Source organism: Ranitomeya variabilis, chromosome 8, assembly GCF_051348905.1.
Source record: "Ranitomeya variabilis isolate aRanVar5 chromosome 8, aRanVar5.hap1, whole genome shotgun sequence".
In the NCBI taxonomy this organism is placed as follows: domain Eukaryota; kingdom Metazoa; phylum Chordata; class Amphibia; order Anura; family Dendrobatidae; genus Ranitomeya; species Ranitomeya variabilis.
The window spans coordinates 105476825-105493101 of NC_135239.1; the positions used below are offsets into that span (position 1 = coordinate 105476825).

The following is a 16277-nucleotide window of genomic DNA, read 5'->3' on the forward strand; positions in this document are numbered from 1 at the left end:
AAAAACCTAATTCTAGCATTTTGAACTTTTTCTTGTTATGCTGTTTACCAATCGGCTTAATTGACCATATTTTATGTTCTGATAGATCAGACATTTCTGAAAGTAGCAAATGTGTATTTTTTGGGGTTTTATTTTTAAATGGGACAAAAAAGGGGTGATTTGAACTTTGTTTTTTCAGATTAAAAACTTTAGGTTTTTTTAGTTTTTAAACTTTTTACTGTCTTCAATAGACCCCTTAGGAGACTTGAAGCTGCAATCACCTGTGCTATACATTGCAGGGCTTCAGCACTGCTATGTATAGGAGAAATCACAATCTCCTATGAACGCCAGCCACGGGCGGCATTCAGAGAGGCTCTAAATGACAGGCACAGGGTTCATCATCAGACCCACCGGCTCTTATGAAAGCCCATCGGTGTCCCCCAAACAAATGACAGGGGCGCCGATGGGCAGAATGAATGACGCGCTTGCTAAACCCCGCTTGTCAGGGGGATAGACAATCCTTTGAGGTATCCGAGTGCCAGACCAGACTCAAGACTCAACTGGAAGAAGGCAAGGAGAGACAGCACAGAAAGGTAAATTGAAATGATGAAGTTGGAATCAAATAAGCAAAAAAAGGCCTTCCAAGCACGATGATAGATATGAGAAGATGATGGCTTCCATAATTTAATGGTTTAAATGACTTGATCAGAAAAGCCTGAAACTTCTAAAAATGTTGTTTCATCAGCCATGCTGTGAATTTTAGTAATCGTGACTTCAGGTAGAAGAGGTGACCCTGGGAAGGCAGGTCTGGACAATATGAGAGTTTTCACAGGGAGCCTGCGAGAAGGTTGACCATTTCAACGTACCAGGGCCTACAGGCTCGGTCTGGAGACATGAGAATGACGGGAATAACTTCCGCTTTGATCTTCTTGATCAACCTGGGTAATAAATGCAGATGAGGGAATAGATAAGGGTGAGAGAATTGTCATTATGAGGATGACAGAGTATCAGAGTTTATCGCTAGCGGATTTGGAGACCTGTATACAAACCAGGAAATTTGTTGTTCAGTCTGGATGCCATCAGATCAATGTCTGGAGTGTGCCACCATAGAGAGATTTGGTCAAAGACAGTCATGTGCAAGGATCAGTCTCCTGTGGTAAGCTCTTCCAGGCTTAGGAAATCTATAGCCCAGTTGTCAACTTTGGGTATGTGGACTGCTAATATGGGCGAGTCTTTTTGTTCAGCCCATGCAAGGCGCCAAGACCTCTGCTATGACTAAATTACCAAGTTCCCCTTAATGGCTGAATTATGCCACGGAGGGGACGCTGTTGGAACAGATCTGAACAGGAAGACCCGACAAATTATTCTGCCACTGGAGGGACAGACAAATAGCTCTGAGCTCCGGAAAGTTGATTGGAAAAATACCTTAATTCCAGAGTCCCTGGACTGCAGGTATCCAGAAGACCGCACCCCTCAACTGCGAAGTCTGGCGTCCGACATCACGATCTGCCCATGGACTGGGAGAAAGGTTAGTCAGCGTTGAAAGAGGGGAAATTACTGCCACCAGACTAGAGACTGCTTGATTATGTACATCTGGAGTGTCAAAGAATCAGGTGTCTGTATTTGATGTGGTATTTATTCTGCCTATTCATTACTTCCTTGGTATTCACCACTGGTCCTTTTTGCGAATGTAATCATATCTCTGATCCAAGCTTTTGTTTGTTTGTTTTTTTTCACACCTATAATTTTTCAGGGTTTATTTATATAAATTATCATACTAATTTTTTCATTAACTTTCCAGCTTGGGTGTTATTACTTAGATATGGCAATCCAATTCATCCCAAATATATGGATTTGTATATTTGTCTAGCGGACGTTTGCTAGAGCTATCAAATATATTGTGCTTTGGGTACTTCGTTATTAAGTTTTGTAAAAGTATGTTTTGCTATTTTTTTTTTTCATATAAAATGGTGTTTCTGGTTTGTTGTGATTATTTAAAGAAAGATTCTTGATTTATTACATGATACATCACATTATATAGGCACTAGTGCCGGTTTACACCTTCTCCCTTTCTCACTCATTTCGGGGGATGATACGCCAGAAACAAAGCCCTGTCATAGATGCTTGGCTCAAGTGGAGACCGTTTTGCGAACCCAGGTAGCGGGGAAGACTGGACTCTGGGCCGAGCCAGTAGCCTCGAAAGCACACTTGGTCAGGGACTCTTCTGGGGTCCCTGGAAACATCTTCACTGTGACCAGAGATCAGTTTACACTACGTGCGCGCTCAGGAAGCAATGGAAAGGACTGTCCACCTAGTCACCGGATCGTAAATGTGTGTTTTGGTCTCTATGTAGGGTAACAGAGAAGCATTCCGCTCTGTTTCCCAAACTAAAAGAAGGATAGAAAAGGACAATTGGTAAAGAAAAAAAAAAAAGGAAGAAATAGATCTGTAACTCAGACCTGTGTCGGACTCCTACTAAAACTAAGTACGGTAGCTTGTGCCAGAAGGCAGGAGTAACCTGCTGAGAATCTTTTTTTTTTTTTCCTTAGTGTCAGCAGCATACACCGATGGTCTTCCTGTGTCCCCAATGAAGCAATCGAACAACAGTTTCTAGTTTAAGTAGAAAGTGAGCGATCAGGGAGGTGTTTCATACCAAAGACTACTCCTGATATGGCCCAAAAGAAGCAGGAGGCACAGCCAAAAAGGCTGCAAGAGAACAAGAGCAGGAGATGAGGGAAGGATGGCCCATACAGAGTAGAGAGGAGAGGGACACTCAGGAAAGCCCATGAGAAATATGGAGGCGATACTGAAGGGATTCAGCCCAGCTATCCAACCTCAATTATACCAGCAGGGTCACCCCCCCCCTCAACGGTCTTTCTCAGAGCATATGTACACTGATACATGGCAGACCGATGAACGGCGATAAAATTGTGCCTGCAGGGAGGTACACTACAGTGCAGTCCATGGCGTGTTCTCCCTGGGATAGTATCTTCAGGCTGGAGACAGCCTCACCACCAGGGAGGAAAAACCCATAGGAAAAAGGAAATGGATATAAAGTAGAGCACACCTGGAAACTAGATATTTTTGGCTCCAATGGATACAAGTTTATAACAAAGTTGCCTGTTGTCCGAGGAGAAAATACATTGCATGCCCGAATATAGAGCGTGCTACTGTGTGCCATTCATCACATGGCCAAAAATACAAGGTTTCCCAGTTAGTAACATGCTCCACCAAGGCCGTGATATAATGCGCCATCTGTCCGTGCGCCAAAATTCCTACAGGGCTTACAACAAAAGGGAAACAATGATTAATTTCTCCAATGTTCCTTCCTTTCATTATATGGGCAGCACGGTGGCACAGCAGCCTTGCAGTGCTGGAGTCCTGGGTTCAAAACCCACCAAGGACAACATCTGCAAAGAGTTCGTATGTTCTCTCCATGTTTGCGTGCGTTTCCTCCGGGTTCTCTATATCTGTCTCTGTCCGGATACTTATCTCTCATTAGGATGGTCGTCCTGGATGTATGCATTCCTGGGCATGCCTACAGAGTCAGCACTCCGACCATGTGACCTGACTCGTGCTCACGTGATCAACATGGGCGGCAACTTCGGGTCTCATGATCAGACAACCATCCATGACAATCCTGGGATGTGCCTCTCCTGCTTCGTCGGCGTGAAGTGCACCAATTTGCATCGCAATGAGATGTTGCCACCAGCCCTCATTAGATGGTCTAGCTAGGGTGTGGAAGGATATTAATGAGCATGGAGATCAGATAACATCCCCAACCTAACCTACTGAATGCTTTACATACATATTAATGATGATGATCGGAATCAGTGTATCTGAGTTGTATCTGTATTTGATTGGACGGTTTAGCTGGGATGTGTACATTTAATAATGAGGAAGGATGACTTCCATTTGAACTGAACCAATATTCTATGCCTATCAATGCGGAGTTATGTTAATAACTGTGTCCATTGCAGTTTTATCATATGTTAATCGATGGTTACTCCACCTACATTTAACTCCATTTAAACGAATTATAAATCTGATGAGTACTTTTCAGCCGATTGGTCATAGCATGGTATAAATGGTTGCCTCTGCTGGTGTTGTGATGCCACCCCCAGAAGAAGGTAAGACACCAAAACGTACATTGGGGTGTTGGGGTTCGCTCCACATCTCACCACAGCTAATCGCATGTTCATTATTTTTGTTTCAATAACAATGGCAATATATCTGCTGAGTATTTCCACACGATGTCACTTGACCTTATAGCTAGACCTTATTATCAGGATATCAGTAGACAGCAGAGAGTGTCTTTTATTTATGTGTTTGAGACGGTTAGAGGTTATAGGTATTTTTCATGTGATTCTTACCTGTATTTAAAACCTGTAGGCTCGTGGTGCCACCTTTTGATTTTTCTACTTTTTATACATGTTTTTAAACAAATCACATTTCTTTTTATATCATTATAAATAAAATTGAACACTTTTCTAACAACATGGTTCTGGTGTACAATCCTTTATAGGATCTTTGTTCTTCCATGTGCTGAACCCTTTACTCTGTCCATGCAGAGGATTTAGTCTGGCACATTATGGGATATTCTTTCTACATATAATTGTACTAAGTTTGAGGACATATCACGGTTCGGGGATGACCTTTGACCAGCACACGGCTATCACATGTGCAGGGGGGCTTATCTTAGTTATCCCACCACTGCTACAATGTGATGAAAACACAAACAGGGCTATTGACCTATCAATTTACGCAGGAGCTTATTTTAGTTATCCCACTGCTGCTACAATATGTCACGAACTGCAGGGATTTATGTATATCCCGCTTTCCAGTTCCGCTTCGGAACTTGAGGCTCTCCAGCGCCCCCCTCACCCTCAGGTTAGTCAGGGAACTACACCTAGGATAATTAGTCGCCGGATGGGCCGCTTCACTGTGGACTGGCTAGCAAGCATGCTGCAGCGAGGGAATTATAAATGCTCAGGCCGCAGCCAGACAATAGCTTATAAAACCCCGTTTTGTTGCAGCCAGCGGCACCTACCTAGCCCAGAACACACTTCGCTGCCACCAGCTCAGATTTCTCCTCAGAGGGGTTCGAGCCAACTCAAATTAGTTAGCGCAATTACTTCAGGCACGTGAAAAATTCGCATAGAACATGAACCCCTATGTAGCCCCTTCTCATGTACAGCACCATGGAATCAAAGGTGCTATATAAATGAATAATAATAATTTGCTAACGCATTGAAAACAAGGTAGAAGAATTTTACCTCTGTTAATTTCATTCCTGGTTTCACAACTTTTGCCACAGCCGCAGCTGTTGGGGACATTGCAGTTAATTCTTCTTCACTCAACAGAACACCTAAAAGTAAGAAGTGAACCGAGATGTAGGATTCTGTACTCATTTCTAGACTATTTACAGCAATAAAATGTTACAAAATGCTCTGAAAATCCCTTACAGACTGCAATGATACTTTAGAAGTACAGTGGGTACGGAAAGTATTCAGACCCCTTTAAATTTTTCACCGTTCCATTGCAGCCATTTGGTAAATTCTAAAAAGTTCATTTTTTTCTCATTAATGTACACTCTGCACTCCATCTTGACTGAAAAAAAAAAAACACAGAAATGCAGACATTTTTGTAAATTTATTAAAAAAGAAAAACTGAAATATCACATGGTCATAAGTATTCAGACCCTTTGCTCAGTATTGAGTAGAAGCACCTTTTGAGCAAGTAGAGCCATGAGTCTTCTTGGGAATGATGCAACAAGTTTTTTACACCTGGATTTGGGGATCCTCTGCCATTCCCCCTTGCAGATCCTCTCCAGTTCCGTCAGGTTGGATGGTGAACGTTGGTGGGCAGCCATTTTCAGGTCTCTCCAGAGATGCTCAATTGGGTTTAGGTCAGAGTTCTGGCTGGGCCAGTCAAGAATGGTCACAGAGTTGTTCTGAAGCCACTCCTTTGTTATTTTAGCTGTGTGCTTAGGATCATTGTCTTGTTGGAAGGTGAACCTTCGGCCAAGTCTGAGGTCCAGAGCACTCTGGAAGAGGTTTTCATCCAGGATATTGCTGTACTTGGCCGCATTTATATTTCCTTCAATGGCAACCAGTCATCCTGTCCCTGCAGCTGAAAAACACCCCCATAGCATGATGCTGCCACCACCATGTTTCAATATTGGGATGTTATTGGGCAGTTGATGAGCAGTGCCTGTTTTTCTCCACACATACCGCTTCGAATTGTCACCAAAAAACATCTATCTTCGTCTCATCAGACCAGAGAATCTTTCTTCTCATAGACTGGGAATCCTTACTGTGTTTTCTAGCAAACTATGCGGGCTTTCATAAGTCTTGCACTCAGGAGAAGCTTCCGTCAGGCCAATCTGACATAAAGGCCCGACTGGTAGAGGGCTGCAGTGATAGTTGACTTTGTGGAACATTCTCCCATCTCCCTAATGCATCTCTGGAGCCCAGCCACAGTGATCTTGGGGTTCTTCTTTACCTCTCTCACCAAGGCTCTTCTCCCACGATTGCTCAGTTTGGCTGGACGGCCAGGTCTAGGAAGACTTCTGGTGGTCCCAAACATCTTCCATTTAAGGATTATGGAGACCACTGTGCTCTTTTGAACCTTGAGTACTGCAGAAATTCTGTTGTAACCTTGGCCAGATCTGTGTCTGGACACAATTCTGTCTCTGAGCTCCTTAACCAGTTCCTTTGATCTCATGATTCTCATTTGGTCTGACGCGCACTGTGAGCTGTAAGGTCTTATATAGACAGGTGTATGCCTTTCCAAATCAAGTCCTATCAGTTTAATTAAAACACAGCTGGCCTCCAATGAAGGAGTAGAACCATCCCAAGGAGGATCACAAGGAAATGGATAGCATGTGACTTAAATATGAGTGTCTGAGCAAAGGTTCTGAATACTTATGACCATGTGATATTTCAGTTTTTCTTTTAATAAATTTGCCAAAAATTTCTACATTTCTGTTTTTTTTTTAGTCAAGATGGGGTGCAGAGTGTACATTAATGAGAAAAAATGAACTTTTCTGAATTTACCAAATGGCTGCAATGAAACCTACAGTTAAAAATTTAAAGGGGTCTAAATACTTTACAGACCCACTGCATTAAAGCAATCCAGACTACCTTTCCGCTTGGTGGAGGAAAGCAAATCATTTGCATTTTCAAGTTCCCGCTCTAGTTTACTGATTCTTTCACCAAGGTCTTTCTCTACTTGACATTTCCCAGCTTCCATTTCTCCTAGCTGATCCTGAATAGAGGCGTTATCTTAAAAAAAAAAAAAAAAAAAAAAATGAAATCATCAAGATTACATATGGTATTAACAGGTAATCAGAGAAGCAATAGCATCAGTATACAGAGGGAGGATTACACAAATTCTAACTTACTATCACCAGCTTCTTTGAGGAGTTTCTGAAGTTCTTCCACCGCCCGTGTCAATTCTACACTCTTTCCCTCAGAATCGTCTGCAGCACTCTGGAAAAACATGCAGCAAAAAAAAGGGGGGAATTTCTTTCACTAATCTTTGATTACCGCAGTCTACAACTTGTACTGAAAACATAAATGGAAGCAGGTAAAAGCATCAGAAATGGCAATTTGTACAAATCAGAGAGACCAATGGCTATTACCTAGGCAGATATAGATATACACTCACCGGCCACTTTATTAGGTACACCTGTCCAACTTCTTGTTAACACTTAATTTCTAATCAGCCAATCACATGGCGGCAACTCAGTGCATTTAGGCATGTAGACATGGTCAAGACAATCTCCTGCAGTTCAAACTGAGCATCAGTATGGGGAAGAAAGGTGATTTGAGTGCCTTTGAACGTGGCATGGTTGTTGGTGCCAGAAGGGCTGGTCTGAGTATTTCAGAAACTGCTGATCTACTGGGATTTTCACGCACAACCCCTCTAGGGTTTACAGAGAATGGTCCGAAAAAGAAAAAAAATCCAGTGAGCGGTAGTTCTGTGGGCGGAAATGCCTTGTTGATGCCAGAGGTCAGAGGAGAATGGGCAGACTGGTTCGAGCTGATAGAAAGGCAACAGTGACTCAAATCGCCACCCGTTACAACCAAGGTAGGCCTAAGAGCATCTCTGAACGCACAGTGCGTCGAACTTTGAGGCAGATGGGCTACAGCAGCAGAAGACCACACCGGGTACCACTCCTTTCAGCTAAGAACAGGAAACTGAGGCTACAATTTGTACAAGCTCATCGAAATTGGACAGTAGAAGATTGGAAAAACGTTGCTTGGTCTGATGAGTCTCGATTTCTGCTGCGACATTCGGATGGTAGGGTCAGAATTTGGCGTAAACAACATGAAAGCATGGATCCATCCTGCCTTGTATGGAGCATCTTTGGGATGTGCAGCCGACAAATCTGCGGCAACTGTGTGATGCCATCATGTCAATATGGACCAAAATCTCTGAGGAATGCTTCCAGCACCTTGTTGAATCTATGCCACGAAGAATTGAGGCCGTTCTGAAGGCAAAAGGGGGTCCAACCCGTTACTAGCATGGTGTACCTAATAAAGTGGCCGGTGAGTGTATATAGATATTCTATCTAATATATAAAGGTGTGTGTGTGTGTGTGTGTGTGTGTGTGTGTGTGTGTGTGTGTGTGTGTGTGTGTGTGTGTGTGTGTGTGTGTGTGTGTGATTGACATCTGCACCGTCGCAGCTACAGCCACAAAATTTTGCACAGTCACACGTCTGGACCCTGAGACCGTCATAGGCTATGTTGTGAGGCGAAAATTTAACCCCGCGCTTTCCAATTCACCAAACAATTTTGCCCCCATCTACATAATGGGGAAAAAGTGAAAGGAAAAGTGTTGGATGCAAATTGACAGCTGCCAGATGTGAACAAGGGGGACTTAAAGGGAACCTGTCACCCCGTTTTTTGAAGATGAGCTAAAAAAAAGCGTTAAATAGGGGCAGAGCTGGGCGTTACATTAGTGTCTTTTGTGTGCCTTTATTACCCACCTATGCTGCTGAAATACCTTTGTAAAGTCGCCGTTTCCTGCCGCGATCTCCATCTGCGCACGCGCGGAATCCCGCGGCCATTTTCCTGAAGCCCCGGGCAGCAGAGCGCTCCATCTGCGCACGCGCGGCCACAGGAAAGATGGCTGCGCCCACCGGTAAACGGCTGAATAGCGCAGATCGCGCTCTTTTTCATCTCCTGGGCAGTGGATATTCTCTGTTGGACATGCGCACACCACTACGCCACCAACGGAATGTTGAGCCTGATCTGGGGGAGAAACAGCGCTGTCACCACGCCCATAGGACCAGACCAGCGTGAGTGACAGCACAAAACGGCGACTTTGCAAAGGTATTTCGGCAGCATAGGTGGGTAATAAAGGCACACAAAAGACATTAATGTAACGCCCAGCTCTGCCCCTATTTAACGCTATTTTTAGCTCCTCTTCAAAAAACGGGGTGACGGGTTCCCTTTAAAGAATGAGCGCGATGGGGCCAATCAGTATATACCGTACAGTTGCTAAGGTGGGGCCCCAACATGGGATACTCACCACACATGGGGATATGAACACACACAAAATGTGCCACACATTACCACGTGCTTGAACACATACCACCCTCAGCACACATTTCACCACACATACACCAACCTCGCCACATAAAAGTCAAAACACAAAAGTCGCCGCTCAAAACTCGCCACGCGCAAAATTCGATACACGTGCAAAACTCACCTCATGGAAAACTTGCCACACGCAAAACTTGCACACGCGGAAAAATTGCCACATGCACAAAAGTTGCAACACATGCAAAATTTGCCTCACACAAAACTTGCACATACTCAAAACGCACCACATAAAACTCGCAACACGCAAAACTTGCTGCACACAACTTGCTACACTAACCTGTCACATGCAACTCGACACACAAAAAGTTGCTACACGCATGTCGCCACACGCAACTCAACACACACAACGTGACACATGAAACTCGCCCTAAAACACACACAAGTCTGGTATTATCCTTCAAAAATAAAAATCTGATTAATAAGCAGACAAACTACAAGAGCAACAACTGTACCATATAGGAAATACGGCAGCTGTCAGTCACATGACCTGTCTATTATGTGTATGTGTGAGCTAATATATACTGCCAGGGGGAGGGCTTCCTGTAGGCTGGGGATTTATCAGGCTGCCAATTTAGCTTACAAATACTGAGGTAAAAATACTGACCAAATAACGTGTGAACAAGGTCTAATACAGGAGGAGATGACATACAGGTACATACTATATAGAGGGGAGATGACACACAGGTATATACTATATACAGGAGGAGATGACATACAGGTATATACTATATATAGGAGATGACATACAGCAGGTATATACACTATATACAGGAGATGACATACAGGTATATACTATATACAGGAGGTATATCTAATATATAAAGCTGAATGTGTGTGTGTGTATGTCCGGGATTGACATCTGCACCGTCGCAGCTACAGCCACAAAATTTTGCACAGTCACACGTCTGGACCCTGAGACCGTCATAGGCTATGTTGTGAGGCGAAATTTTAACCCCGCGCTTTCCAATTCACCAAACAATTTTGCCCCTATCTACATAATGGGGAAAAAGTGTAAGGAAAAGTGTTGGAGGCAAATTGACAGCTGCCAGATGTGAACAAGGGGGACTTAAAGAGTGAGAGCGATGGCGCCAAAGAGTATATACCGTACAGTTGCTAAGGTGGGGCCCCGACATGGGATACTCACCACACACAGGGATATGAACACACACAAAATGCACCACACACTACCACGTGCTTGAACACATATCACCCTCAGCACACATTTCCCCACACATATACCAACCTTGCCACATAAAAGTCGAAACACAAAAGTCGCCACTCAAAACTCGCCACATGCAAAACCAGGCTCACGCAAAACTCGCCACACGTGCAAAACTCACCTCATGGAAAACTCGCCACACGCAAAACTTGCACACGCGGAAAAATTGCCACATGCATAAAAGTTGCAACACATGCAGAAGTTGCCTCACACAAAACTTGCACATACTCAAAACGCACCACACATGAAACTTGCCACGCGCAAAACTTGCTGCATACAACTTGCTACACTAACCTGTCACATGCAACGCGACACACAAAAAGTTGATACATGCATGTCGCCACACACAACTCAACACACACAACGTGACACACGAAACTCGCCCTAAAACACACACAAGTCTGGTATTATCCTTCAAAAATAAAAATCTGATTAATAAGCAGACAAACTACAAGAGCAACAACAGAACCATATAGGAAATACGGCAGCTGTCAGTCACATGACCTGTCTATTATGTGTATGTGTGAGCTAATATATACTGCCAGGGGGGAGGGCTTCCTGTAGGCTGGGGATTTATCAGGCTGCCAATTTAGCTTACAAATACTGAGGTAAAAATACTGACCAAATAACATGTGAACAAGGTCTAATACAGGAGGAGATGACATACAGGTATATACTATATACAGGGGAGATGACACGTATATACTATATACAGGAGGAGATGACACAGATATATACTATATACAGGAGATGACATACAGGTACATACTATATACAGGAGGAGATGACACACAGGTATATACTATATACAGGAGAAGATGACACACAGGTATATACTATATACAGGAGAAGATGACACGTATATACAGGAGGAGATGACACAGGTATATACTATATACAGGAGATGACACGTATATACTATATACAGGAGGAGATGACATACAGGTATATACTATATAAAAGAGATGACATATGTATATAGAGGAGGAGATGACATATACAGCAGGTATATACTATATACAGGGGAGATGACATACAGGTATATACTATATATAAGAGGAGATGACATACAGGTATACAGTGCCTACAAGTAGTATTCAACCCCCTGCAGATTTAGCAGGTTTACACATTTGGAATTAACTTGGCATTGTGACATTTGGACTGTAGATCAGCCTGGAAGTGTGAAATGCACTGCAGCAAAAAAGAATGTTATTTCTTTGTTTATTTTTTTTTTTTTAAATTGGGAAAAGTTTTTTCAGAGGGTCATTTATTATTCAACCCCTCAACCCACCAGAATTCTGTTTGGTTCCCCTAAAGTATTAAGAAGTAGTTCAGGCACAAAGAACAATGAGCTTCACATGTTTGGATTAATTATCTCTTTTTCCAGCCTTTTCTGCCTATTTAAGACCCTCCCCAAACTTGTGAACAGCACTCATACATGGTCAACATGGGAAAGACAAAGGAGCATTCCAAGGCCATCAGAGACAAGATCGTGGAGGGTCACAAGGCTGGCAAGGGGTACAAAACCCTTTCCAAGGAGTTGGGCCTGGCTGTCTCCACTGTTGGGAGCATCATCCGGAAGTGGAAGGCTTATGGAACTACTGTTAGCCTTCCACGGCCTGGACAGCCTTTGAAAGTTTCCTCCCGTGCCGAGGCCAGGCTTGTCCGAAGAGTCAAGGCTAACCCAAGGACAACAAGGAAGGAGCTCCGGGAAGATCTCATGGCAGTGGGGACATTGGTTTCAGTCAATACCATAAGTAACGTACTCCACCGCAATGGTCTCCGTTCCAGACGAGCCCGTAAGGTACCTTTACTTTCAAAGCGTCATGTCAAGGCTCGTCTACAGTTTGCTCATGATCACTTGGAGGACTCTGAGACTGACTGGTTCAAGGTTCTCTGGTCTGATGAGACCAAGATCGAGATCTTTGGTGCCAACCACACACGTGACGTTTGGAGACTGGATGGCACTGCATACGACCCCAAGAATACCATCCCTACAGTCAAGCATGGTGGTGGCAGCATCATGCTGTGGGGCTGTTTCTCAGCCAAGGGGCCTGGCCATCTGGTCCGCATCCATGGGAAGATGGATAGCACGGCCAACCTGGTGATTTTGGCCAAGAACCTCCGCTCCTCCATCAAGGATCTTAAGATGGGTCGTCATTTCATCTTCCAACAAGACAACGACCCAAAGCACACAGCCAAGAAAACCAAGGCCTGGTTCAAGAGGCAAAAAATCAAGGTGTTGCAGTGGCCTAGTCAGTCTCCTGACCTTAACCCAATTGAAAACTTGTGGAAGGAGCTCAAGATTAAAGTCCACATGAGACACCCAAAGAACGTAGATAACTTGGAGAAGATCTGCATGGAGGAGTGGGCCAAGATAACTCCAGAGACCTGTGCCGGCCTGATCAGGTCTTATAAAAGATGATTATTAGCTGTAATTGCAAACAAAGGTTATTCCACAAAATATTAAACCTAGGGGTTGAATAATAATTGACCCACACTTTTATGTTTAAAATTTATAAAAATTTAACTGAGCAACAAAACTTGTTGGTTTGTAAGATTTATGCATCTGTTAATAAATCCTGCTCTTGTTTGAAGGCTCTAACTTATTTGCATCTTATTAAACCTGCTAAATCTGCAGGGGGTTGAATACTACTTGTAGGCACTGTATAGTATATACAGGAGGAGATGACACATAAGTATATACAATATACAGGAGGAGATGACATACAGCAGGTATATACTATTTACAGGGGAGATGACATATACTATATACAGGAGGTGACATACAGGTGTATACTATATATAAGGGAGATGACAAACATGTATATATTGAGGGGAAAATGAGAGGTGTAAGGTGGAAATGAAAAGGTGTGAGTGCAAATAGTGAAGTGATCGGAAAATGACAGATGTGAGGTCGAAACGACAAGTGTTAGGGGGGAATGAGAGGAGTGAGGGGGAAAATAAGAGGTGCAAGGGAGAAAATGAGAGGCGTGATGGGAAAATAAGAGAAGTGAGGTGCTATAACTAACCACAGATATTTACTATACCCAGGCAACGCCGGGCTCTTCAGCTAGTGTATGATCTCATTTTTATTAAGAAAATGACAGTAACATTTTTACAAAAATCAGTGGAACAAAGATTTTCACTATTACATGGTATCGTTATGTTTTGGTTATACATAAAATACAATAAAGTTCTCATCAGCCAAGGATTCTATTTTGTCCATGCAACCAAACTAATACAACCCTCCTTGAGAACATTTCAAGGAAATCTATATTCATACCATCATTTTTTTAATGATGTATATACTTTAGAAAATCTGCTATTCAGTTATAACAATTAGTTTGCATCTGTAATGATCATACCTATATCATTTAACCTGGAATTATCAGACCACAAGTGTTCCTGAAAGCAGAAATTGCCATATACCTTTATTTCTATAATTGCCATAAAATTTCTTGATTGATTTTCTCTTTCTATATAGTGTAGCTCTTTTTCCACCAAATAATATTGTTTAGCTTATTTATTAACTCATTAACTGTCAGTGGTTGAGCATCTAGCAATAAGTATGCGTGCTTGATATAATGTTCACTAAAGACTTATAGCCATCGGGGATTCAAAATCGACTGAATGTCCAAAATATCTGTTTTTCCAGTAGGAGCCCATTCTACTGTACTGCAAAAACATGTGAAACAAATATGCATCTCCAGTTCCACATCTTAGACAATCTCCATTTGGACGTACCGCAGTTCTAAAAAGTTAGGTCGGTGTTCTATATACTCTATGAATAAAGTACGTATTTTGCGGTTTATATGACGCACCAGATTATAAGATGCACCCCAAATTTTGAGGAGAAAAATAGGGGGGGAAAAAAAACCCTTTTTAATAAAATGGTGGTGCTTCTTACAATCCATGCGTCTTATTGCTTACCACCGGGGGGGATGGCTGCGCGGTGAAGCGGGGTCCCAGAGTCGCTGCTGGCGGAGGCAGGAGTGGGGCGATGCTGCGGACCCCAGACTGGGAGAAAGGGGTGTTCGGATGTGTGATGCTGTGGGTGTTCGGTGGTTCGGGGGCTCCGCCGACATTTTGTGAAAGCCCAGAGACCACGCACTTCCATGATTTACTATGAGGTGGACTTCCAGGAAAATGGCTGCTGGGGGCGGCACATGCGCATATGGAGATTTGGTGCAGAGATCTCCATCAGCTCCATCACCGCCAGTAAGGTATATTCTAATTATAAGAGCAAGGTTTGAAAAAGACCCAATATAGGGACAAAACGTTAGCTTTGCCTTCCTCATTTGACCTGACTGATGAATTTATTGCCCTTTTTTTGTCATTGAAATAAATCTTTTTCTTTACTAAAGATTTGTTTTTTTGAGTGTGACGGTTTATCTTTATGATGTTGTTTGTGGATTAACCCCTTCATGACCTGGCCATTTTTTGCAATTCTGACCAGTGTCCCTTTATGAGGTAATAACTCAGGAACGCTTCAATGGATCCTAGCGATTCTGAGAGATTGTTATTTCGTGACATATTGGGCTTCATGTTAGTAGTAAATTTAGGTCGATAATTTTTGTGTTTATTTGTGGAAAAAAATGGAAATTTGGCGAAAATTTAGCAATTTTCAAATTTTGAATTTTCATTCTGTTAAACCAGAGTGTTATGTGACACAAAATAGTTAACAACATTTCCAACATGTCTACTTTACATCAGCACAATTTTGGAAACAATTTTTGTTTTTGCTAGGAAGTTAAAATTTGACCAGCGATTTCTCAATTTTACAACAAAATTTACAAAACCTTTTTTTTTTTTTTTTTTTTTAGGGACCACCTCACATTTGAAGTCAGTTTGAGGGGTCTATATGGCTGAAAATACCCAAAAGTGAAACCATTCTAAAAACTGCACCCCTCAAGGTGCTGAAAACCACATTCAAGAAGTTTATTAACCCTTCAGGTGTTACACAGCAGCAGAAGCAACATGGATGGAAAAAATGAACATTTAACTTTTTAGTCACAAAAATGATTTTTTAGCAACAATTTTTTAAAATTTCCCAAGGGTAAAAGGAGATAGTGGACCCCGAAAGGCGTTCTCCAATTTATCCCGAGTACGCCGATACCCCATATGTGGGGGGGGAACCACTGTTTGGGCGCACGACAGGGCTCGGAAGGGAAGGAGCGCCATTTGACTTTTTGAATGAAAAATTGGCTCCAATCTTTAGCGGATACCATGTCGCGTTTGGAGAGCCCCTGTGTGCCTAAACATTGGAGCTCCCCCACAAGTGACCCCATTTTGGAAACCAGACTCCCCAAGGAGCTTATCTAGATGCATAGTGAGCACTTTGAACCCCCAGGTGCTTCACAAATTGATCCGTAAAAATAAAAAAGTACATTTTTTGCCTCAATTTTTTCATTTTCACATGGGCAACAGGATAAAATGGATCCTAAAATTTGTTGGGCAATTT

General features: G+C 42.7%; 1 protein-coding gene across 4 annotated transcripts in view; it reads right to left on the reverse strand.

Moving 5' to 3' along the window:
• Nucleotides 1–16277, reverse strand: part of TPR (translocated promoter region, nuclear basket protein) — a 196773-nt gene that overhangs the window by 141941 nt on the left and 38555 nt on the right. For all 4 annotated transcript variants that reach the window (XM_077277613.1, XM_077277611.1, XM_077277610.1 and 1 more), the window contains exons 9-11: nt 7385–7472; nt 7125–7265; nt 5256–5347 (exon numbers count right to left, since the gene is read on the reverse strand). In XM_077277613.1, coding sequence (XP_077133728.1) covers nt 5256–5347; nt 7125–7265; nt 7385–7472 — 321 coding nt within the window. The remainder of the gene's footprint in view (nt 1–5255; nt 5348–7124; nt 7266–7384; nt 7473–16277) is intronic.